This window comes from Cupressus sempervirens, chromosome 5 (assembly GCF_028749045.1).
Source record: "Cupressus sempervirens isolate cs-2001-9-10 chromosome 5, ASM2874904v1, whole genome shotgun sequence".
Classification (NCBI taxonomy): domain Eukaryota; kingdom Viridiplantae; phylum Streptophyta; class Pinopsida; order Cupressales; family Cupressaceae; genus Cupressus; species Cupressus sempervirens.
The window spans coordinates 182,054,299-182,080,395 of record NC_143122.1 but is presented as its reverse complement, the minus strand read 5'-3'; the positions used below and the strand labels follow the sequence as shown (position 1 = coordinate 182,080,395).

Here is a 26,097-nt window from a genome sequence, read left to right as displayed (position 1 = left end):
TCTGTGTAAGTCTGTGATGGAACAAGTATTTCCACCATATCATGTTTTTATAAATCACAGGGGACCTGATGTCAAGAAAACTCTTGCAAGTCTCCTCTATCACCGCCTGGAATTGCACGGATTGAGGGTCTTTCTTGACAAACATGAATTACAAGCGGGAGATTCCTTAACCCCTGCAATTAAATCTGCCATTTCTAGTGCCTCTGTTCAGATTGCTATTTTCTCCAAAACATATGCAGAATCCGCTTGGTGTCTGAATGAGCTGTTATGGATGTTTGATTCTCGTGTCCCTAGTAAGATCATCCCAATATTCTATGACATTCAACCTTCAGATCTTCGCCACGTGGAGAATGGAGCATATGCCTCCGCCTTTCAGAAGCATAGAGACAAGGCCGGCAGAGTTACCAAACAACAAGTTGATCGCTGGATAAGCGCTCTCAATGAAGCCTCTCACAAATCTGGCGTGGTTCACAGTACAGAGACTGAGTAAGTATTTGTTAATCCTTTGGTAGAGTTATTTGCATCATGAGATTCTTGTTCATAACAAGTTGTAGAATTGTTTCAGTGATCTAGGAGAGCTTTTGGAAAAAATTGTGGAGACTGTATTAAAAGAGGTGAGAAGGGAAGAAGTAGTGTATGTGGATAAATACCCAGAGGGACTTCGTGAAGCGGCAGAGGATTTCGAAAGGTGGCTTTTCTATCAAAGACAAATAGTGAAGGTTGTGGGTATTGTCGGACTTGGTGGATCAGGAAAGTCAACTCTGACAGGTCATCTCTACAACTCCAGGCGTTCTCAATTCTCGAGACGTTGTTTCTTGTCAGATGTGAGCAAACGCAATTTACTCTCCCTGTTGCGTACCTTGGTTAGGGATCTCCTCTGTGATCCAAAATCTTGTTTCGAGGACACGCGTAGAGGAAAGAGCATGCTTCAAGATCGTCTACGAGGGGAAGATGTTTTGATTGTTTTTGAAGACATAGAAAACACAGAACAAATGGAGAATCTGTTATTTGTGAAAGATGTTGTTGGAAATGGGAGTCTGATTTTGTTGACTTCTAGAGACCAATCTTTGTTCCTGAAGTATAATATACAAATTTATAATATCAAATTGCTCAAGGCAAAAGATGCTAAAAAGCTATTCCTTTGGCACGCCTTCGGCAGCTCTGAACCAGTAGACAATTTGCAAGCCATGGTTGAAGAGTTGGTTGGAATGTGTAGTGGTTTTCCTTTGGCTTTGAAAGTTTTAGCAGGGAAGCTCCAAAATGAACGGGATCCAAGGAAATGGAAAAAGCAAGTGGAAAGCCTTCGTGAGCATCTGCCGAGTAACTTATTAGATCGGATAGTGAAGAGTAGCTATGAATCTCTTGAAATGAGAGAGAGAGAGGCATTTTTAGACATTGCCCACTTCTTAAATGGAGAAGACGAAGATACGGTGAAGAGAGTTTTGGATGGATTGAATGGTAGCGGCTCTCACTGCCTTCAGAGCCTCCGTCAAAAATTCCTCGTGGAGTCTGAAAGTGCGGACATGTTTCCGCCAATAAAAAGTGTAAGAATTACTCGCAATCCTTATATGGGTTTTGATCATCTATACTTTTCTCTGGAAATGTAATCTATTGCCCTAATTGATTGTCAGGTTGATTTCGTAAGTTGGAAGATAGGGATTTCGAGCAGAGCGAAAACAAGTTTCAAAAGAATAAGAATGCACGATTTAGTGAGGGACTTCGCAGTACAAATCGGTAGACAGGAATCATCCCTTCGCCTTTGCCATAGAAAGGAAAGAGCGACCCCCCGACAAATTTCTAATGTAAGTTCTTATTTTAATCATAAATCTTATCTGGTCGAGCTTGAGTCCTTTTGTCTTTTTGTTTGGAATGTAAGTTTTGGGTTGCGATATACAAAGATTCACTGCATTCGAGACAAAAAGCTAGACGAGAGTTCTTGTTCTAATTTTCCTTATTAAAATTAAATTGATTATCTCGTATTGAAAATTTTAATATTTTTATATCTATTTATTCTATATTTTCTAATTATACAAATTCATATATATCTTCAACATATGTTTAAATCTACAATCTAATTCTTAAATAAATAATATCTAAGACATCATATTTTCTTTCCTATTATCTTGGCAAAAATATTAAAATACAAAAATCGAAGCATTAATCAAAGAGTCTTAGAAATCCTCCAAATTAATTATCCTTATGATGAGATTAAGAAAATATTTTTTAACTTATCCCCATTACAATTAGGGATGCTGTCATTGTAAACGAAAGTGAGAAACCTTAAATCCCCAAAGAAAATTAGGAACACACAAATTAATATTGAAGAGAAATACACAAAAATGCAAAATCAACTACAGGTGGCTCATGTAACAATAAAAACAACGGCATTGTCCCTCCATCGACAAGCAAGGCAATTACTACCACTAGAAATTCTAATCACTAGGCATCAAGCATTTCTAATCCAAAATCACCTGCCAATACTCATATTTCAATCTCTAAGTACAAAATATTATCGTTTCTAAATCTTGTTCCGCTCCAAGCTTTGCTTTGCTTTAGTTCCCTAGTTTTTATAAGAGACAATTGATCCATTTATTTGTACTCTCTAGTGTCCCTTTCTAATAGAAGTTTCTATGTGGCATTGCCAAACTCTGATTGAGATGCAGGGAAACCAACAAAAGCATACAATTTTTTTTAAACTGGAATCGATCAATCCATAATTGACTAATAAAAGTGGAAATTTTCTAGGCGCTTTCATAAAAGAGAAGATAGTAGTAGATTAAAAAATAAAAATTCATTCATATGCATTCCTTTATCTATAATTCATTGAATTACGATACTATTGTTTCTAAATTCAATTGTATGAGATTCAGTAATTCATCATAAATAAAAATATCTAAACAAAATAAGAAAAAGCATTCTCCATTACCGTTTTCCATATGATTCCTACAGTAAATTAGTAAGGCTCAAACAATACAAACAAGTCCAACAACCATTATCATAAATTAGGTTTGAACTTTTTATAGGGTTTTTGTCTGAGAGGAAGTTAAAAAAATCAACTTCCTCATCATCCTTTGATGGAAGTGTTTCAAAATCACTCCTTAATTAGTTGTAAACTACATAAAAGTTTGTTCTTTGGTAACAATTTTTAAGTCTGCCAATTGTGAACTTTGGATTAGTATCTTAACCCTCCACCAAAGGTGTACTGACCTCCAACACAACCATGCTTTAACCCTAGTATAAAATTTACTTGAGATGCTTCTCTTTTGAAATATTTTTTTTCCTATATTCAATTGTTTAAGCAAGGGCTTAGTGGTGTGCCTTGTGCATAGAAGGGATGTTGTCCTATTAAGCGTAATGTTGATTTATGAAAAGAACAAAGTGACAAAAATGAAATAAATTTATTTATTAGTCCAACATCCAAATTTTTTACTCAACTTCTATGCTTCTAATAAATATCAGGTGAAGGAGCAAAAGAGGAGAAGAGAAAACTATGCAATTATGCAAAAAAAAATCCAAATAAGTAAAATATATCAAACAAAATTCCCTTTGAAATGAAACTTGGAACATAGAATAATGAAAAGTTCTTAGAACCTACTCATGGGAAATATATAAGTAATTGACACTCTAAAGCATCTCAAAAAAGGTATCTGAAATAATTACAAGCTTTAGGAGTAAAAAAGCATAATTCTAATGGCATATTGGGTATGCTATAGTTAATTGTTAACAACAAGGGGAAGGAAGAAACAAATGATTTGTACCTACACTTGTAGCATAGATTTGGAATGAAATCATCTAAATTTTCTAACATGATACCTGCCCACATATGTTGCCTTTGTAAATGCATGCATCAAGACGAACTACCCTGGTAGGTGGCACTATAGGATCTATCAAGTAACAAAGAAAAAGTTTTAGAAATAAAGAAATGAAACACTTCAGCAAGAAAAATATTGCAGTTGTCAAATATATCCACTGTATCCTTGATTTACCTCTCTAATCATACACCTGCAAAAATAATGTTAACTAGAATTGTAAATTATTAACAATTACATGTCCAAATGCATACCTTTGAACTCTGAAAAAGTTGGATTGTATGAGGGAAAAAATGAGCACAATGTTTGAAGCATTACAATTTTAAAAATCTATAATTTTTGTGCATGCAAGCCAAATGTGGAAGCATGAAGAGGATGTAGGGAAATTTGGAAGCATGTAGAGGTTGCATGTGATCACTACTATAGAAATTACATTCAAGAATATTACATCCAACCAATCACAAAATAGAAATAATAGAATGAAAATTCAATAAATGATCAAAACTATAAGTTAAAAGCTTTAGCCTAGTTTTCAAGGAAAGACTAATTGATTGTTAAATTTCTATAAGTATAATAGTTAGATTGATTGTAGTAGTTAAATATTGACTACTTCTTTATAGGATTTCAAAATTTTAATGCTTCAAAGGTGATAGTATTATAAGAGTCAATTGATTTGTGATGAACAACCTCCATATTTTCTTACTTTTCTTTATCTTGAGGACCAATCTCTTAATATATGACTATAATTATAGTTATTTGGCCACTTATTATTTTCTAAATCCTTTTCCACACCAATATAATCAAGTTAATTACACTCCAAATTATTGTGGGATGTCTGCATATATGTATGTATGTATGTGTGTGTGTGTGTGTGTATATATATATATATTGCATACATACATACATACATACATACATATATCTATCTATCTATCTATCTATATTTATATATGTATGTATGTATGTATGTATGTATGTGTGGTTGCACATGCATGTCTACACACAAACACATGCACACGTGCGCGCACGCGCACGTGTGTGTGTGTGTGTGTGTGTGTGTGTGTGTGTGTGTGTGTGTGTGTGTGTGTGTGTGTGTGTGTGTGTGTGTGTGTGTGTGTGTGTGTGTGAGAGAGAGAGAGAGAGAGAGAGAGAGCACAAACATGCATACATATACACACACATGCGCACACATGTATTTATAGAAGCACATGCACTCATGCACACGTGTGCACACATGTATGTATAGAAGCACATGCACTCATGCACACGTGTGCACACACACATCTTTAAAAAGTGTTATGAGAGCTAGTTGATCCTAGAAATGTACGAAGCTCAAAATCAACATTAGAACTTTTAATAAGATTTATAGTCATAAGGTCTCTTCTATAAATGAAAAAATAATTATTTATAGGTATATGAGAGAAATATGTATGATTCCTTACTTAGTTTTGAGATGAGTGAATTTGATATTAACAATGTGAAGGCATAGTTTGCATTGAAAGAATCTAAATCAATGAAGGCTATAAATTTTGATGAGGAAAAATTTGATGAGATTGAAGTGAGCCTTGTCAAAAAGACAACAAAAGGAACCAAAAAGTACAAAGCTAAGTTTATCTTCAAACATTTCATATGTTTCTAGATATGTCATTATGCTTATAGATGCCCTAATATAGTTATGCATTATGAGAATAAGGAGAACAAGTAAAAGATGAAATAAGAAGACTTATTTTTCTATTTAGAAGATTTTATCACTTTTTATGATGAGTATAATTATGAAGGTGATGAGTATAATTATTAAAATGATGAATTATTATTACAAAAATAATGAATGATTTTTCAAGTTATAAAGGAAGAAAATTATTTTCCATATTATGGTGGACATGTAAAAGAAAAACCTCAAAAGATAATGCTAAAGTTGAAGATAATGTGGTGAATTATTTTCATGCTAGAAAGGATAGCTATATTATTGATACTAGATACATTTTAAATCATATAACCAATGAAAAAATTAAGTTTTAAAAGCTTAAGAAATAGGATGGAGGTTTAGAGATTATCAAAATACTAAGATTGTTGTAATATGATTAATTATTATTGATGGAAAGAATAATACTAACAAATTTTATTATTTTAAAGGCTCAAGGCATTATCTTCTAAGTGTTAGTCAAATGTATAGAAATGTGCACAATTAGGTTTTTAGAATCATTGCTACTAAATTTGAGAAAATTTATACAAATTATTGTTTCCTCTAGAAATAATACAAATAAAAATATCTATCAATGAAATATTGTTAGTGCAAGAAAATGTGTAAAAATTAGTGAAAACTAGTTATGACACTAGATGACATGTCACAATAGTTTTTATAACATGGTAAGGATTTGTTTAGTTCAAGAAATGAGGTATCTATAGAAATATTTATAATGCTATTTGAATATTATCAAGTTAAAAATAAAACAAGGAGAAGTTTTAACTTTAGAGAACAATCTTCTATAAAGCTATTAGAATTACTATTCATTGACCTTTATAGTCCAAGCTGATCCAGTCAAGTTCAAAGAGTTCCCAAAAGGATGCATTCAATCTTGTTGCAAGAAAAACTTTGTCAACATAAATAACAATATAAGCCACTAATAACATAATTTAATAAGGAAACATTAACTTCAATTATGATCAAGTTGGCATAAAAATGTAGATTATAATTTTTGGGTATAATCCTTCTTACATTTGAAGCATGTATGCATGTTTATTTACAAAATTTGATACTACCCTTAAAGATGTCTCATCTTATCTTACCACTACATATATCTTACCCTCTTTTACCACTACTAGAATAAATACCCTACTCATATATAAAATAACAAACCACAAGTTGGCATATTCATTCATCAATCTTCAAGATAACAAAAATATATTATAAGAAAATAGGTGAGGACCCAAATCCATAAAAACAACCCAAAATAGATATAATAAGCCATGAAAATGTTATTTAGAGAGTCATCCAATCATATAAAAATACATAACAATACATCATTAAGTATCAAGTGTCATAAATCTTTAGCACAAGTCACAACTTTCCACCTTGACCATTAGAACAAGAAAGCTAGTAAAGGAATAGATCAAACTTAAGATAAATTTATCCAAAAACATCAAAAGAAGCTAGAAATCTAGACATAGGATCTTCATGATTCCTAGAACAACCATACAAGCAATCACATCCTAAAACAATAGGAAAAATATCCAAATGAATACTAAATATCCAAAAAGAAAAGAAATATCTTGAGGAGATGCAAGAATGGAAATGACCCAAGGATTCTCCCACATCAAAATAAAAACAAGAATCCAAAAACATGATAGGCAATTCATTGTTTTAAAGTATTTTTTCTCTATAATAACTTGAGATTACTTCTTAAATAAAATATTAGTGTTTCTAAAAAAATTTAGTATACTGAGTACTATGGATGAGAATGAGATAGATAGAAGAATCAAATGATTAAAGAAAGATGATTTACTTGTAATGATTGTAATATATTTTTTGATAATTATTAAAATAAAGTGGCACATGTCTACCCTTACAACATCAAAGTAGAATATACAAAAAGTTCCCCTCTCCTCTGCAACTCTACTCGCTAATGGTGGTTAATGGTGGTAACTATGTGAGAAAATTTGGCCCCTCCTGCTCAAGAGGTCTGCCCAGACTTATGGTTGGTCATGTCAAATGGGAAAGACCTGAAGAATGGGGGTACCTTGGGTGGAGGGGTGTTGACAATCCTAGATTCATTAGATCTGCCAAGGATCTAGCTTTTCTGCAATCTTCTGGGCCTAGGAATCCTACGCTAGATCTGGGCCCACGAATGACCCTATATTGAGCTAGAAATACATGTTGGTGGGCAATAATGTGTCTAGACTCACCCCTGAGATCATCCCACTGTCCTATACGAGGACTCTAGCCCAAATATATCCTTGCTAGATGTGGTTGTGTATAATTTCTCCAATACCTTTTCACTAAGACTTGTTGGAAGGTTCCTAGGTTAAATATACCTACCATAGAGATGGTTAGGAAATGGGCCTCTAATAGGTGGAAGCTTAAAGGATCGGTCAAAGTTGATGTCATGATGGAAACAATGTTTCTATTTAGGTTCACAAATGACAATGATAGCAACTAGGTTTTGTTGGGCTTCTAGAAGTTGGGGGAAAACATATTGGTCATAGCCAAATGGAAGCTTAGTTTCAACCCTAGTGCTGACCTACAAAGAATGGCCCTAGTTTGAATTTATCTCCTAGGTTTTCCTTTGGAATTATGGAAAGAGAAGGTCTTCCAATGGATCAGGTATTCTTTCAGGCACTTCATCAAGGTGGTATCAGTTACTCAAGGTCCTTAAGTACTATTTGAAGTTTTAAATAGTAAGACACTTATTGTTATACTTATCTTGTTGTTGCTTAGTCTCTACTGTAAAAAAAAATTATCGTTCCAAATATAACATGCTTTGTTGAATATAAAATGTAAAACATATAAAGCATTCAACACAGATTTGACAATAAGATTTTTATGTGGAAACTCAATTTGGGAAAAACCACCAACAATATGTCACCACTTTTTCACTCTTTTGAAGTGAGCTCTATTAGGAGCCAACCCTATTAAAGGTTACAATACACATTGTTAAATGTAACCTAGTTAGAGGATTTAATCATCCTATTAGGAGTGGCCTTAACAGAGGACTTTGATCATTCCATTTAGAATGTCACCTTTTGAAAGGATTTACAGAGACTATTAATTCTTTCAAGCAATTGTTAGGTCAACCTCTATTAAAAGGATTTCAATACAAATTGTTTACAATGATTAGAAAGAAAATAGTATGTATTATTATGTATGCTTACAACTCACTTTACAAGTTTAGATCTATGTTTGGTTTAGCTATTGATCTACTGATAAGCTCTCCACTTTCATCTTTGTTCTTGATTTGCTTGGAAAAACTTCAAGCAATCATTCTTCCCCCTTCAACAATAGTTAAGACTTCTTGCTCATGATTCACTTATCAATGTCAACAACATCTACATAAGCAATCTCTTTTATCTTCGCATTCATTCTCACACTTTTGTGTCTCTAATCTACCTTGCTTTGTATGTCTCTCTTGACGTACACACTTGCACGTATAAATTATTTGGCTCTACACCTCTTTAAATAACAAATTATTACTTTACCATTTTCTACGATCACCATAGATCTTAGAGTTTTTAATCAAGTTCAACATGATTCATTGTATCTATCCATCTTCTTGATCATCTTCTAGAAAAATCTCTGGAATCCGTTGGTTAGGTCTTTGGCTAATCCTCACCTTGAATTCAATGATCCAACTCATCAATCTTATCTTCAACATAGTTTACATCTCCTAAGAAATCAATTGAGTTGGCTGGGAATCATGATTTCCTCAAATTCGTCTTCAATAGTGTTAGTCAGAAATCGCTAGGATCAGACACTCGATCATCACTAAACTTTGGGCATTGTAAAACTTTCTGGCTCAGTATCAATTAGCTTTATCAGTCAATAATAATGCTTGGTCAACACTAGAATTTTTCAGCACTAACGGTTGCTCAGTTGACACTAGCATCACTTGGCATTCCTTTTCCATTTACTCTATTTCTCATCTTGGCTTAACTTTCTTGACATAAACAATCACTTTGGTTTATCAAAGTCTATCTAATGAAATATACATTGTAGCTTCCTTTTCATAACTCAACCTTTCCTCTAGGTGCTATTTTTATGAGAAATTTCTCAAACCCTCTTCATCAATCAAATAGATATGATATTTATATTAGGTAGCAATATATCTCATCAATAGATTTGACATCAATGACAAAACAACAATTGTTCCAATTGTAAGTTTCCAATAATATCCCAGTTTGGAATTGATGGCAGCATCTCTATATTCCAACAATCTCTACATCTTAATATTAGCAATATCTCAATATATCAAATGTATCTCACTTGGTTACCATACAATCCAAAAGGATTTCTCCCTCTTTAATATATCAATGTGCCTTGAAAGCTAAGAAAATATTGACAAAGAAGCATGAACAAAGACAAAGAGGTAGAGGTGGTAGATTCTAGAGAGGCAGAGGTAGATCTTATGGTGAAAGTGTCAGATCTAACAATTTTGTGCAAGATAAAGAAAAATCTAAATGGAAGAATGATGACAAAGGCAAGACTGAGTGGAAAGGTGGTAATTCTTACCAAGGAGGTACTAGTTCTTACCAAGGAAGAGGTAATTCTGATTCTAGAGGTGGTTTTCATGGTAATTGTTTCAAATGTGATAAAGAGGGACAAATATTTTGAGTCTAGATCTTTTGAAAGTGCGCAAGGTAATAGAAATGTTATGATTCAAGGACATGACGAGGGTTCACCAACTAGACCTGAGGCTGGAGAAAATCTGATGTTGAGAATAACCTTGTGTAATAAAGGAAGTGATGAGCAACCTATTTCAAGGAGAAGTCATTTCAAGACAAGATGTAAGATGGTTGGAAAATGTTGCAAGATAATCATTAATAGTGGAAGTTCTACAAATTTGGCATTAGAAGAGTTGGTTACAAATTTGCAATTATAGATGTTAAAAAATCTCCAACCCTATCATGTTTCATGGATCAAAGATGAGCATAAGATATTGGTAAGTGACCAATGCCTTGTAAAGTTCAAGATAGGACATTACTTTGATGAAGTTTTGTGTGATATTATGCCTATGGATTGTTGTCATATTTTGTTGGGTAGACCTTGGCAATATGATAGATATGCTATAAATGATGGAAGATCGAATCAATATACTCTTTGGGTGAATGGGAAGAAACAAATATTGTTGCCATTGATTGAAAGTCCAGATGAGGTTAATTGTACTACTGTGAAAATTTGTATGGCTAATGGGAAACAATTTGAAAAGGAAATGAAAAAGAATTAAATCTATTTTTCTATAATTCAAAGGAAACCAAGTTGTGTCAATAGTAACTACGTGCCAAAAAATAGTGTTAGCTGAGTACTAGTCAGTGGTGACCAAGTGACAACTAATAGTATTGACTGAGTACCAAAAGAAATTGTAGAATTGCTGAAGGAGTATACAGAGATTGTTGCTAAGGATATACCTAATGGTTTACCTCCAATAATAAGTATAAGTCATTGTATGGATCTGATTCCATGAGCTAGTTTTCCAAATAAAGTACCGTATAGATTGACACCTACAAATAATGAAGAACTTAACAAACAAGTGCATGAGTTGTTGCAGAAAGGTTTGATTAGAGAAAACTTGAGTCCATGTGTTGTACCTATTGTATTAGCACCTAAAAAGAATGGAAAATGGAGAACGTGTATTGATTCCAGAGCTATTAACAAGATCATAGTGAAATATAGATTCCTATGCTACGATGGATGATATAATGGATTATTTAAGTGGAGAAAAGTATTTTACCAAGATTGATTTGAAGAGTGGCTATCATAATATCAGAATTAGAGAAGGTGATGAATGGAAGACTACTTTTAAGACAAAAGATGGTTTGTATGAAGGGTTGGTTATGCCTTTTGGTTTGACTAATGCACCTAGTACTTTTATGAAATTGATGAATGAAGTTCTAAAAAGATTTTTGGGTACGTTTGTGATTGTTTATTTGGATGATATTTTGATATTCAGTAAGACTAAGGAAGAACATCTTGAGCATATTAGACAAGTATTGCAGAGATTGAAAGAGAAGTTGCTGATTAATTTGAAAAAGTGTTCTTTTATGCAAGAAGAGATTGTATATTTGGGATTTTTAATTTCATCTAATGGTTTGAAGATGGATCTTGAGAAGTTTTAAAAAAAATTGGAATGGCCTACACCTGAGAATGTGGGTGAGGTAAGATCATTTCATGGTTTGGCTAGTTTTTACAGAAAGTTTATATGGAATTTTAGTCTTGTTTGTAATGCTATGACTGAGACAATGAGAGGAAATAAAAGGGAGTTCAAGTGGAAAAATGGAACTAATAATATTTTTAAGACTTTGAAACAAAAGGTTGCTAAGTTTCCTGTTTTAGCTTTGCCTGATTTCAATAAGGTATTTCAAGTTGAATGTGATGCAAGTGGTAGTACAATAGGAGTTGTATTGAGTCAAGAAGGAAAACCTATTGTTTTCTTTAGTGAGAAGTTGAATGATGCTAGAAGGAAGTATTCTATGTATGATCAAGAATTCTATTCTATTGTTCAAGCCTTAAAGAAGTGGAGACATTATTTGATTCCTAAGGAGTTTGTGTTGTATATTTATCATAAAGCTTTACAGTACTTGGGAAGTCCACATAAATTGAATCAGAGACATATGAAGTGGGTTGAGTATTTGCAAAAATTTACATTTGTAATTAAGCACAAAAGTGGAGTTACTAACAAAGTTGTTGATGAATTGAGTAGAAGATGTTCTTTGTTGACTGAAATGAAGGTTGAAGTTCTAGGTTTTGATGAAATGAAAGAGTTGTATGATGCTGATCCTAATTTTTTTGAGGCATGGAGAGAGTGCAGAGCACCAAATTTAATAGATCACATAAGTAAATATGATGAATATTTCATTCAAGAAGGCATGTTACTCAAAGGTATTCAGTTGTATGTCCCTTAAAGTTCTATGAGAGTTAATTTGATCAAGAAGAAGCATAGTGGGGGATTAGCTGGACATTTTGGAATTGATAAAACATTAAGTTTGTTGAAGAAGAAGTATTATTGGCCATAAATGTATAAGGATGTTTAGAAATTTGTGAAGAATTGTGGAGTTTTTCAAGTTGCAAAAGGAGTAAGTCAAGATATTGGTTTGTAAACACCTATTACTATTCCTGAGAAACCTTGGAGTGACATCAGTATGGATTTTGTTCTTGGATTGCCTAAAATAGTGAAGGGGTATGATTCTATAGTTGTTGTGGTGGATAGATTTTCTAAAATGGCTCATTTCATACCATGTCAAAAGATATTAGATGATGAGCATGTTGCTGAACTTTTCTTTAAAGAGATTGTGAGATTGCATGGATTACCAAAAAGCATTATTTCTGATAGAAATAGTAAGTTTGTTAGTTATTTTTGGAAGACTTTGTAGAAAAAGATGGGTATTGAGTTGAAGTTTAGTTCTATATTCCATCCAAAAATAGATGGACAGACAGAGGTTGTGAATAGAAGCTTGGGTAATTTGTTAAGATATTTAGTAGGAGACAAGCCAAGTAATTGGGAAATGGTATTAGCAAAACTAAATTTGCGTATAATAATTCTATGAATAGGAGTATAGGGAAGACACCTTTTGAGATTTTTAATGGAATGCAGTCTAGAGGAGTATCAGATTTGAGGGATGTTGTTGGTGAGGAAAAGAGAAGCACTACAGGAGAAGAATTTGTTGATTTTATGGAATCCTTTCATAAGGAAGTGAAGTTGAGGTTAGAACAAAGTAATAACAAGTATAAGGAGAATGTTGATAAGTCTAGAAGACCTCATGTTTTTTAAATTGGTGATAAGGTGATGCTTCATTCGAAGAAAGGAAGATTTCCTATTGGAACATACAGTATGTGGAAGATGAAGAAGTTTGGACCTTGTAAAATCTTGAAGAAGTTTGATAGTGGTAATAACTATGAAGTTGAGTTACCTAATGACATGGATATATATCCTATATTCAATGTTTTTGATCTATATAAGTATCATGAGACAAATGATGAAGTTGTTGTACCTGATGATTATCCTAAGAAACAGATTGAAGAAGTTGAACAGATATTGAATCAGAGAATTGGCAAGAGTACAAGAGGAAAAGTTTACTATGAATATTTGGTGAAGTGGAAGAATAGACAAGCTGAAGATGCTACACGGATTTCTCAATCTAAGTTGGATGCAGCTCAGGTTGTGACACTTGAATGATTCAGGACAATCTTTTCTCCAACTCTGGTTTTCTAATGCAAGAGCATCCTAGGTTTCTTTGTAATCCTACAATTTTGTTCTTTCTACTTTGGTTGTTGAGTCATTCTTGTGGATGCTGAGTTCTTTTGGTTGCCAATCGATTTCTTTAGTTACCAAGTTCCTTTGGTTGTCAAATGATTTCTTCAATTGTCAAGTTCCTTTGGTTGTTGATTGATCTCTTTAGTTCTTGAGTTCCTTTGGTTGTTGAGTGAGTTTCTTTGGGTGCTAAGTGACTTTTGGTTGCCGAGTCCTCCATGGTTGCTCAGTGTTGGAGGATGTCGAGTTTGTAGTTACTATTGAGTGATTCCTTTGGATGTTGAGTTTGTAGTGGATGTCGAGTGCCAGTTTTGAAAAAGCTTTCATTTGTCGAGTAATTTGTGTTTGATTCTAGTTTGGGTCAACTTTTCTTGCATTTAATTCTGGTATAGGTAGTTAATATCTAATGTGAGCCAACTTGTGGCTACACATGTAAGATTTTATTAATTGGTATTTGCATCAGGCTGACTTGTGGCCCCTCTTGTTCTAGAATCTTTTGTAAGCCATTTTAGCAAGTATTTATAGAGGTCTAGGATTTAGTTTTAGGTAGTTTTTTGGAAGAGAAGTAGCAGAGAGAAGGAGACTTAGATGATTGGAATGCAAACTTTCTAGATTTTATTGTTTCTAGTTGTAACCTAGAAGGCCTTACAGCTGGGCATGTATATTGATCAAGTTGATGAATCAATAAGAAATATTTTGTTCTCTCCCTCCTTGGTGTTGTTCTTATGTGTTGTTTCTGCTATTTTAACTCTTGCAAGGTGCATTGGATAGTTACACCCACCTTTGGCCCTAGTTTCCTATTCCTCCCTTGCATCACATACTTAGCTTCAACTAATTATTGGGAAATACAATTTTTTTTCTTGCTTGTCTATGACACCAATCTCTTTCCTAGAAAGAACACACCTCCACTATATTTTTTCTGTTGTCAATATTTGTTTCCCAATATGAGTCAATGAATACCTTTAGTTCAAATTTATCACTTCTCTTGTAATATAATCTATATTTTTATGTACCTTTTAGATATCTCAATATCTTTTTTACAACCATCATGTGATTCTCTTTAGGATTTTCTAAAAATCTAGCAACTATCCCAACTGATAAAGCAACATCTAATCTATTATGAATAACATATTGAAAATTTCCAATCATGGATCTATATAAGGTTTGGTTCACATTAGAAGATTCATAATTCTTAGATAGCTTATGTCCTATTGACATAGGTATGCTCACTAGACTTGAATATTTCATTCCAAAAGTATTTAGTATCTCCTTGATGTATTTGGATTGTGTAATGAAAATACCAAACTTCATTTGACATACTTTTAATCCAAAAAAGAATTTGATCTCACCAAACATATACATTTCAAATTCCTTCTTCATTTCATCAACAAATGATTTTCATAATGCTTCTCTTCCTCCAAATATAGTATCATCAACAAATATTTTAGATAATAGTACTTCATTATTCTTACCATTCTTCAAATGTAGATTGTTGTTATCATTTGTCCTATCAAACCAATCTTTGTGAAATAATTATGCAATATTTCATACCATGCTCTTAGGGCTTGTTTCAATCCATACAGGGATGTGTTTAGTTTACATACCATATTCTTCTTGTCTAGATCTATGAATCCTTCTGGTTGATCAATGTATACTTCTTCCTCTAGTATATAATTTAAAAATGTAGATTTGAGACCCATATGATATACTTTGAAATTCTTGTAGGATGAATATACAAGTAGAGTTATGACTCCTTCAAGTCTTGCACAGGAGAAAAACTTTCTCCATAATAAACTCATTCTTCTTGAGCATAACCCTTGCATGCCAGTCTTTCCTTGTTTCTTGTTACTTCTCCATTCTCGTTGAGTTTTTTCCTAAAAACCCACTTTTTCCCAATGACTTTTGTTTTCTTTAGGTCTTGGCACCAAAGTCCAAGTATTGTTCTTCTCAATATTTTCAATTTCCTCATTCATTGCCTAAATCCAATCTCCATTCTCCAAAGCATCCTTTATTGTTTTGGGTTCAAATTCACAAAGTAAGAATGTGTCATCTTTGAGTCTATTTCTTGTCATCATAACACTTGATTCAACATCACTGATGATTTCTTTAGGTTTGTGATATGTTTTCTCAAATATCTTGCTAACATAATCTTAAGCTCATTTGCTCCTCCTTGTTTAGGTTCTGGTCTAGTTTTTTCTTGCTTGGCACTTGCAATCTGATGGTCAAAATTACCTATCTATGACTCACCATCTTCAGTCTATTGCTTGGCACCCACTCTTTGTTGCTTGACAATTTATTGCTCTCCAACATTTCCTATTGGCTGAGAGATTGCAGCTTGGATTTCTTGTTCATTAGGAATGCTTGGAGAATCATCATCCACATAGATGAATGTACATATTGTAGTCTTCAGGTTCTTCTTTGCATGAAGTGTCACTTTTTTCTGCAAAGTCATCAATTTTCACATTCACACTTTCCACAACTTTGTTAGTGTTAGAGTTCAAACACTTATAAGCTTTCCTCTTAGTGGAATATCCTAGGAATATGCCTTCCTCACTTTTTGCATCAAATTTTCCACTTCTATTAAATATTTAAGTATATAGCATCTACTTTCAATTCTGAAATATTTCACATTAGGAGCATATCCATACCACAGTTCAAAAGGTGTAGCATTTGTACCTTTCTTGACTTATACTCTATTTAGGGTATAAAAAATAGTACTAAAAGCTTCTTTCTAATATTTCTTTGATAAAATATTCTCCATCATTCATGTCCTTGTGCAATCTGTTATTGATGTGTTCCTTCTTTCAACTATTCCATTCTAAGGAGGGGTCATTGGTGCTGACATCTGTCTTTTAATTCCTCTGTTATTGCAGAATGTATTGAACTCATTGGAAATGAATTCACCACCTCTATTAGATCTCAAGCACTTCAAACTCTTCCCTATTTCTTTTTCAACTCTAGCTAAATACCACTTGAATAATTGAAAAGCGTTAGATTTAGCTTTAAGAAATATCATAGTCATCATCCTAGAGTAATCATCAACAAATAGAATGAAATACTTATCTCCACAGTAACTTTGAACATCAATGGGTCCACATAGGTCAGTATAAACCAATTCCAAAATATCATTAGTAGTGTATGTTTTTCTCTTAAAACTAGACTTGGTCATTTTTCCTTGTTGACATCAAGTTTACACATGGCATTATCGGGCTTCTTTAGTTTAGGCAATCCTCTTACTTTCATCATCTTACTGATATTCACCAAATTATCAAAATTTACATGGCACAACCTCTTGTTCCATAACCAAGAATCTTCTTGTTGTGTAAACAAACATGTCTCATTTGATAAATCTAGATAGAACAAGTTACCTCTTATCTATTCACCACTTCCAACTAGCTTACCATCAACAACACATGTCTTGGCTTTCCTGTTGTGAAATTCAACTATGTAACTTGATTTGTTCAACTATGAAACACTCAAAAAATTATAGTTAAGTCCTTCAACCTAGTAGACATTGTCACATTTTATCAAGTATCAGTCAGTTGAACAGTTCCTTTACCTTTTACAACACATAGAATATCAAAATGTTACTAAATTTTACACATCCACCTTTGTATGGACCAATGTCCTCAAATTTCTCTTTATCACTAGTCATATGATTTGAATATCCACTATTAATTATTTTTGTTTACATATGAAATCAATGCAATTTTCTCATCTTCATTAGAATCTTCTTTCATAGCAACATTGATTACTTCATCATCATTACTTGCATATTCACTATCAGCTTCTTCTAAAGCAATGTAAGAAGATTTCTTACCTTTTTCATCCTTGTTTCTCTTGAAGTCTTGATCATCTCTTCTTCCTTTTTTACTTGCTCTCCTTTCTTTCATCCTTATCCTCTCTGTCACGATACCTAGTAGTTCAAGATGACGTACTTTGTTGCATGAAAAATAGATGATGGGTAGTTTACCTTTGTATTTACATTTTCCCCTTCTAAATCTTTTTGCAATAAGGGCTTCAAGTTCATCAATCTCATCATCAAAACTATCACTTTCACTCTATACATATTTTCCTTTATTTTTGCTAAGAGCCAATTGTGACTTAAAAGCAAATTCAATAGTAGCAAGTGTGTAGTTATCAAATTTAGACATTTCAAAAGTAGTAAGTCTACCAATTATACCTTCCTAGGTCAAAGCATTACCTGGTGTGCATCTCAGTTCTTAGATTGCAGACACTCTAATGACATAAATAGGTCTTTAGTTTTTCCCACATTTTCTTTGCACTTTTACATTCTTTTATGTCATCAAACTTGAAATAGCTTAAGGCTAAGGCAATCTCCAACATTGCTTGATTGTGTTCATGCTTCTGCTTTAGTTGATCAATTATCAGAGTAGTGGTCACCTTTACATACTCATTATCCACAAAGTTGATAGCAGTGTCACTGATATTGGATATGTGCAACCTCATCAAGGTTTTCCATGCAGGAAAGTTCTATTTGTTTAGCTTGGGTACATCTCTCTTATGAGTCATGATCTTTAGCTTTAAGTAACTTCAAAATTTTCTTTGTAAGCACTGAGATTTGATACCAATTTTTAGAAATTTTAAGAATAAATGAGAGGGAGGGGTGAATCAATTACTCAAGGTGCTTAAATACCATTTGAACTTTTAAACAATAAAACACTTATTGTTATGCTTATCTTGTTGGTGCTCAGTCTCTACTATAAAAAAAATTTACTATTCCAAATATAACATGCTTTGTTGAATATAAAATCTACAACATATAAAGCATTCTACATAGATTTGACACCGGGATTTTTACATGGAAACCCAATTTGGGAAAAACTAGCAATATCTCACCACTTTTTCACTCTTTTGAAGTGAGCTCTATTAGGAGTCAACCTTGTTAAAGGTTACAATACACATTGTTAAATATGACCTAGTAAGAGGATTTAATCACCCTATTAGGAGTGGCATTGTCAAAGGACTCTAATCATTCTATTTAGAATGTCACCTTGTGAAAGGATTTACATAGACTGTCAAGTCTTTCAAATGACTATTAGGTCAACCTTTGTTAAAAGGATTTCAATACAAATTGTTTACAATTATTAGAAAGAAAATAGTAGGTGTTGATCTGTGTGATTACAACTCACTTTGTAAGTTCAAATCTCTATTCAATTTAGATGTTGATTCATTGATAATCTCTCCATTGTCATCTCTATTCTTGATTCACTTGGCAATCCTTAAAGTAATCAGTTTTCCCCCTTCAAAAAAACTTAAGCCTTCTTTCTTAGATTTCACTTATCACTACTAGCAACATTCGCATAAGAAATCTCTTTTAGCTTCACATTCACTCTCACACTTGTGTGTCTCTGACCACCTTTTTCTATATGCCTCTATTCACATACGCACTTGCACATATACATTATTCAACTTTGAACCTCTTTAAATAGGCACTTATTACTTTCTTATTTTCCACAATCACTATAGATCTTATGGTTTTCAGTTAGGTTCAACACGATTCATTGTATCTATCCATCTTCTTGATCCTCTTCTAGAAACTTCTCTAGAATTTGTCTATTAGGTCTTTACCTGATCCTCACCTTGAATTTAATGATCCAACTCATCAATCTTATCTTCAACATGGTTTACATCTCCCAAGAAATCAACTAAGTTGGATGGGAATCATGATTTCCTCGAATTCATCTTCAATAGTGTTACTAGGAAATCACTAAGTTCTTGCAGTCGGTCATCACTAAACACTCGAGCACTATAAAACTTTCTGGCTCAGCATCAACTAGCTTGCTTGGTCAATACTAATGCTCAATCAACACTATATTTTCTCAACACTAACTATGGCTCAAGTGACACTAGCATCACTTGACATTCCTTTGCCATTTACTCTATTGCTTGGCTTAGCTTAACTTTCTTGACATAGACAATCACTTTGGTTTATCGAAGTCTATCTAATCAAATGTCCATTGTAGCTTCCTTTTCATAACTCAACCTTTCCTCTAGGTGCAATATGGCACATCAATAGATTTGACATCAATGAAAAAACAACAATTATTCCAACTGTATGTTCCCAACATGAAGGTATATTCCTTAACTACTTTATTAAAAGAAAAATTAACTAAAATTACAATGAGAGAGTGAGTAAGTATATCAAATCTCCTTAGTAAATGAGATTAGATATAGATCAATGTTTTTAAAATATTATATGAGACTCATAATAGATTGGATATGAAGCATGTAGTTTATCTTTCAACTAGAATCAAACAAGATTATAGAGAAAAGTATGTTTCTATTGTTAAAAAAAAATAGATACTTCACAGACATTGAAGACTATGAATTATGGAATCTGCAGAAATATCACTTTACTTTGAATGTGTATATTGATGCGAATTGGATAAGCTATGTGGATGACATGAAAAGTGAAAGTGGGATTGCATTTCTTCTTGAACCCTAGTTGGTTTCTTAGTCAATTAAGAAATATAACTCAATATCTTGATATTCCTTAAAAGTTTAAAATATTATTGTACCATCTTGTTGCACATGGTTATTATAAATTAAACAAATATTGAGGATATTGGAGTACTATTTATCGACCTTATTTCTATGTTGTGTGACAAAATTAGTTTAATAAATATTTCAAATAATCTAGTATTGCATTTAAGGAAAAATAATTTCAATCTAGCATCACTTTGTATTATAGAAATTACTAAAAAAATGAGGTCACGTGAATATGTGTCTAAAAAGAATAGATTGTTCACATTTATATCAAGGCTCTAAGGGTGCTTTTCAATATCTGTAAAAGAATTTGGAGTTATTGCACCTCCTTTTTCAAAACTAGATACATGTAGAGATGTAATAGTCTAGTAGATTCCTTGCACAATCTTAATTTGGACTATTGGTGTCTAGGCTTCCTCTTATAGAGAGCTAAGAATAGTTGTGGGTTCATGTGTATTCTTTAGCAGGATTTGAGTAGAATGAGAAGGAACCTTTGATGCTTACATGTGTACCATTAATGTCAAAGGAAGATAGAATTAGGTGTAAAATACTTATTATTGGGAAACAAAGAGGCGTGTGATTTTTTTTATTGTTAATATGTTTTGGGTGTTAGTTTTTGTAGGTTTGAGTAGAATTAGAAGATGGATGAGTTATTCATATTTTAATTTATATGAACATGTTTATGTTATTATTAGTTATTACTATTTTTTTTAATTTTCTTATATTATATGTGTGCTACTATTGAAAGTTATGCTTCTCACTTCTTCTATAGTACAATTTTATTTCATACAATTCAAATATACTATTGAGTGGAGTTTAGAGGTATTTGATTTAGAATTGTGGGCTTCAAATAATAATTCAAAGGAAATGGTTTTCACCAATATGAGACAACATTTGATCGAGTTTCCTATAAGAAATGCATGCTTTACATTTCTTTGCTTGTTGGTTTCTAATGTCGTAGTCTTGGCATTGTATTTAAAATATTAACTATCTATTTAGTTTAGATGATAGATTTTTATTTTATTTTCGTTGAGTGTGTGTTCAATGTTTCATGATGTCTACTCTAAGTTTGGCTCACTTTGGATGCTTACACTTTCACCTAAAAAGATGTCATGAACGTATATTAAAGAGTAACATATAAGTAGTATTATTAAGTCCTAGTTCCAATGTGATGCAATGGATTTTCCATTCTTTTCTACTATGGGAATGCTTAAATACCAATCTAGTTTGAATTATGTTCAATTAAGATGTTCAAGCAATCTTGGAAGATTTCAAAAGTGTAAGGATGGTATTGATGAAAAATGAATTGTTGAGGGAACTTTTATGATGAGGATTTATGAAAGAGAAATTGTTTCCATGTATGCATAGATATTTAAGTATGAAGTGTTGTTAACCTGCACTGTGAACTTTCACGTGTTAGCTACTAGAAGTAGTGAGTGAAAAATATCTTAAAATCTTTCAATCGAGTTGTAGAGGTGAACCAATAGTTGATCATTTCTCTTTTATTCATCTTAATTTAGATGACTAATATTCATAAATTGATGTTTCACAATGTTGATGCTTTTGTGTGATAAGTTCAATATAAGAGGAATTCATACAAATGTCCTAGATCTCCTAATAGGGAGCAAATTCCCTTGCAAAGATTCATTATGGTTGCTATCATTTTTGCAAAGTCAAAATATATGTGGATTAATACTTATAGTGATTCAAAACTCTACTCTTAGACTAATGTTGTCTAGGCTTCCTCTTAGACGGAGCTAAGAATAGTTATGGGTTCATGTGTATTCTTTATGGGGGTTTGAGGAGAATGAGAAGGTGCAATTGAGTGTTACATTTACCATTAATTTCAAAGGAAGATAGACATAGGTGTAAAAGGGTTATTATTGGAAAATAATGAGGTATGAGAAAGTTTCTATTGTTAATATATTTTTATCATTGGAAAAGGTGATATGTTTCATAGGTTTTAGTACAATTAGAAGATGGATGGGTTATTGATGTTTTCATTTCTATGAACATGTTTATGTTTTTATTAGTGATTAAGTTTAACAAGTGATCTTGTGTTTTAAATGTGTAATAGAATTGAAAGTTGAAAATTATGCTCCTCACTTATTTTATATTACAAATTTATTTCACACAATTCAAATATGTTGTTGAGTAGTGTTTAGAGGTATTTGATTTAGGATTTTGGGCTTCAGGTCACAATTCAAAGGAATTAGTTGGTACCAATATGAAATAATGTTTGATTGAGTTTACTATGAGAGAAGCATACTTTACATCTCTCTGATAGTTGGTTTCTGATATCATAGTTTTGGCTTTATGTTTATAATATTATTTCTTTGTTTAGTTTAGATGATACAATATTTTGTGCTTTTGAGGTGCGTGTTCAACGTTTCATGATGTCTATTCTAAGATTGGCTCACTTTGGATGCTTACACTTCTACTTAAAATGATGGCATGAATGTATATTGAAGAGTAACATACAAGTAGTATTTTTTTTTGGTCCTAGTTAAGATGCGATGCAGCCCATTTTCCATTCGTTTCCACTACGAGAATGCTTAAATATCAATCTAGTTTGGATTATGTCCAGTTAAGATGTTCAAATGAGCTTGGAAGATTTCACAATTGTAGGATGGTTATAAATAAAAGATGAATTGTTGAGGGAATTTATGATGAGGATTTACAACTTGAAAGACTCTGTGGCTGCATAGATATGACTAAGTATGAACTATTGTGACATGCACTGTGAGAGTAAGTATGAACTATTGTGACATGCTTTGTGAACTTTCATGTGTTAGCTACTAGAAATAGTGAGGGGAAGATATCTTAATATCTTTCAATCAAGTAGAAGAGGTGAAACAGCAGTTGATTATTTCTCTTTTATTCAGCTTCATTTGGAAGACAAATTCTCTATTAGTGAGTCTGTTTCCATGTACATGTTTTTAATTTTAATTTTTAAATTGCCTTAACCAATGTCACCCTTATAAATATTTATATAATTGAATTAGTCGTTTCCATAATGCTTCTCTTAACATAGGTTTTCACAATATGTAATCTGTATTATAGTTCTTGACTTTTACATATTCCTTTCATGTATACTTTATTCTTTTATAACATATTAAAATAAGATTTTGTGGATCTCATTCACCAAGATATTTATAAGTTTAATGGATAACTGATTCAGTTCACCATCTCCATCTGAGTTGTCTTTTGCAAACTTATAAAGCATTTGTTTCCAAAGTATTTTTAACAATATATATATTCATAAATTAATGTTTTACTAAGTTGATGCTTCTGTGTGATAAGTTCAATGTAAGAGGAATTCGTACAGATGTCTCTGATCCCCTAATAGGGAGCACCTTCCCCTGCAAAGATTCATTCTGGTGGCTATCATATTCGCAAAGTCAAAATATATGCGGATTAAAACTTCTGGCGATTGAAAACTCTACTCTTGAGCGACTTAGTAGTGTGTCCGGAGACTTAATATGGTTCCGCCTGCATCAATCCAAGGGCACTTCAACTCCTTCAATTCCTTCTACTCTCTTCCTCACAAACGTAAGAGTGTTGGAAGTTCATGGTGTCACCCTTCCAGATTTCTGCAAATTGTGGTACGATCGTGAGGTATGGACATCCTTAATTCCTCGACCCAGCTTTTCAACTTCACCGGAGTTTTTCCTATTCTGTAAGTGTAAATAGTAAATACTAGTAAATCTTTGCAGCCTCCTTCGCATCTGCGAGAGTTGAAAGTCACCTGCCCACTCGTGGCTAATTCTTCATCAGCTGGTTTCCCAAAAATAGTGTTTTCAACCTCAAAGCCATCATATTCTTTGCGACATCATATTCCTTCAACTTCTGGGCAGTGGTTTCAGGCGTGGTTAGAAATGCTGGATTTCAAGGGTTTGGGCAAGATTGTTTTGCAAAATATTGCGGGCCTGAAAACACTCCCAATCAGTTTCAAAGAAACAAGAAACTTGAGACATGTAGATCTTTGTGGTTGTAGCGATTTGAAGGTTTTGCCAGATTCTTTTACTGAAGAATTATCTCAACTTCAATATTTAGCAGTGAGAGATTGCAGGAAGCTCGTCCTCCCAACTCTGGGGAAAATATCCACACTGAAGTACCTCGACTGTGAGGGTTGCTCCATGCTCAAAAAATTGCCCAGAGGAACGGAGGCTCAAAAGTCGTTAAAGTATTTAAATGTGCTCCGTACTAAACTCACGGAATTGCCTCGCGATTTCCAACAGCTGGAAAATCTGGAAGAATTGCATATTGGGAGCCCATATTTGAGAGAGATTGGTAGGTTACCAGGCAGTTTGATAACCCTGAACCTCCTCAACTGTTCAAGTTTAAGAACAATGGCGGACCTCGCTACTCTGGTGGGACTTAAACTTCTTCAAATAAGTGGACGTGTTAAACTGAAAACACTTAATCTGGATGGTCTCAAGTCAATAGAGGTACTTAAGGCCGACAACTGTTCGAAATTGCAGAGCATTCAGGGCCGGCTGAACCAGTTGCAAAAGTTGTCTTATCTTCAGATCTCGCTTGCTAGTTTGCCCAGATCTAATTGCGCTGAGATTTTGGTGAGTCGCAGATGTCAAAACTTATTCATTAATTCTAAAACAGATTTATTTGCCTTTCATAAGTATACAGAATGAATTGATTGATGAGCTTGACGAGCTTTATAATGAATGGTTCATAAGACACAGTATTTGATGAAAGGTTTTGCAAATGGGGTTTCAAGAAGAGTGGGTTAATTATTAAGGGTACTCTGCAGTTAAGCGCACTTAAGTTGGAGTAGTACTGGAATGGGTGGCCTCCTAGAAAGTCCCAGCACTTCACATCTGTGAGCATCTGCATGAGTTTTCGAGCCAAACTTATTGACTCATGTTTCATGAGTAGTGATTCACATGAATCCATCTCTCATTAGAATAAATGGAACACTTAGCACTCGTTGGATTTAGATGATGCTCACAAAGGTGAAGTACGGAGACTTCTCAGGGGCTCACCCATCTCAATACTACTCCAGCTTGAATGCGCTCAACTACTAAGTACCCTCCATGGTTAACCCCCTCAGCCACACACTAAGTAAGAAATTAAGTTTGGAAAAATAAGTAAACTTTGACTAATTAACACTTTTAGGCTAGGATTCAAACCTTAATGTGTGATGTTTAAGCCCCTCATGAAAAATGGGTCAATAAGTTTGAATCAAGTACTATACATTAAATCTTGATAGCAATATCACCATAAACCTTATAATACTTATTTTGTTTGGCACTCAACCAATTTTGCAGACTTGTGCTCCCAGCATATCAACGGCTGTCCTTTCTGGATCATCTATGTACATGAAGACAGTAGATGAAATGGTAGGTTCATGCTATTTACTCCTGCATTTGCATATCTATTGAATGGAATTGGATAAAATTGACTGGAATGTTTCCTTTAAATGTACACAGGACGAAGTTGCTGGCAGATTCGAGGGTGTTAAAGCGCGGAGGATTTTAAAGAGTGTTGAGTTGGAGGGTTATGAGATGCCCAAAGGTGCCATTTTTCTATGCCTAATGACGCATCCGTATTGCAACATTGAAGTGACATTTTTTGGGCATGTTTACGCCATCCAGTCCTCTGCATTTAACTATCCTGTACATATACTCATGTGGACCCAAGATTCAGAAGTCTTCAAAGAGTTTGGATCCTCTAGCGATAAGGCACAAGATCTTAACTGGTTTAAAACATCAATTAAAAAAGGGTGGATAGTAGAAGCCCAAGATTCACAGGTTTGTAAGCACCTCATAAGCTTTCTCTTTCATGAGGGCTACGTATGA

The 26,097-nt window shown here is 33.3% G+C and overlaps 1 protein-coding gene across 1 annotated transcript; it reads left to right on the top strand.

The window, feature by feature from the left end:
- LOC149555016 (TMV resistance protein N-like) lies at positions 1-26,097 on the top strand. Its single transcript, XM_089829139.1, has 8 exons — positions 1-486; positions 566-1,525; positions 1,610-1,802; positions 11,702-11,713; positions 23,582-23,896; positions 23,995-24,855; positions 25,567-25,638; positions 25,729-26,097. The coding sequence occupies exons 1-8, from the start codon at positions 17-19 to the stop codon at positions 26,095-26,097; spliced, it is 3,252 nt and encodes a 1,083-aa protein (XP_089685265.1). The 5' UTR covers positions 1-16.

Excerpts from the sequence above, each read along its gene's own strand:
- LOC149555016 (XM_089829139.1), top strand. The coding sequence starts at position 17 with ATGGAACAAGTATTTCCACCATATCATGTTTTTATAAATCACAGGGGA. Across the intron at positions 23,897-23,994 it reads AATTGTGGTACGATCGTGAG|CCTCCTTCGCATCTGCGAGA; the intron begins GTATGGACATCC and ends AAATCTTTGCAG. Across the intron at positions 25,639-25,728 it reads TGAAGACAGTAGATGAAATG|GACGAAGTTGCTGGCAGATT; the intron begins GTAGGTTCATGC and ends AAATGTACACAG.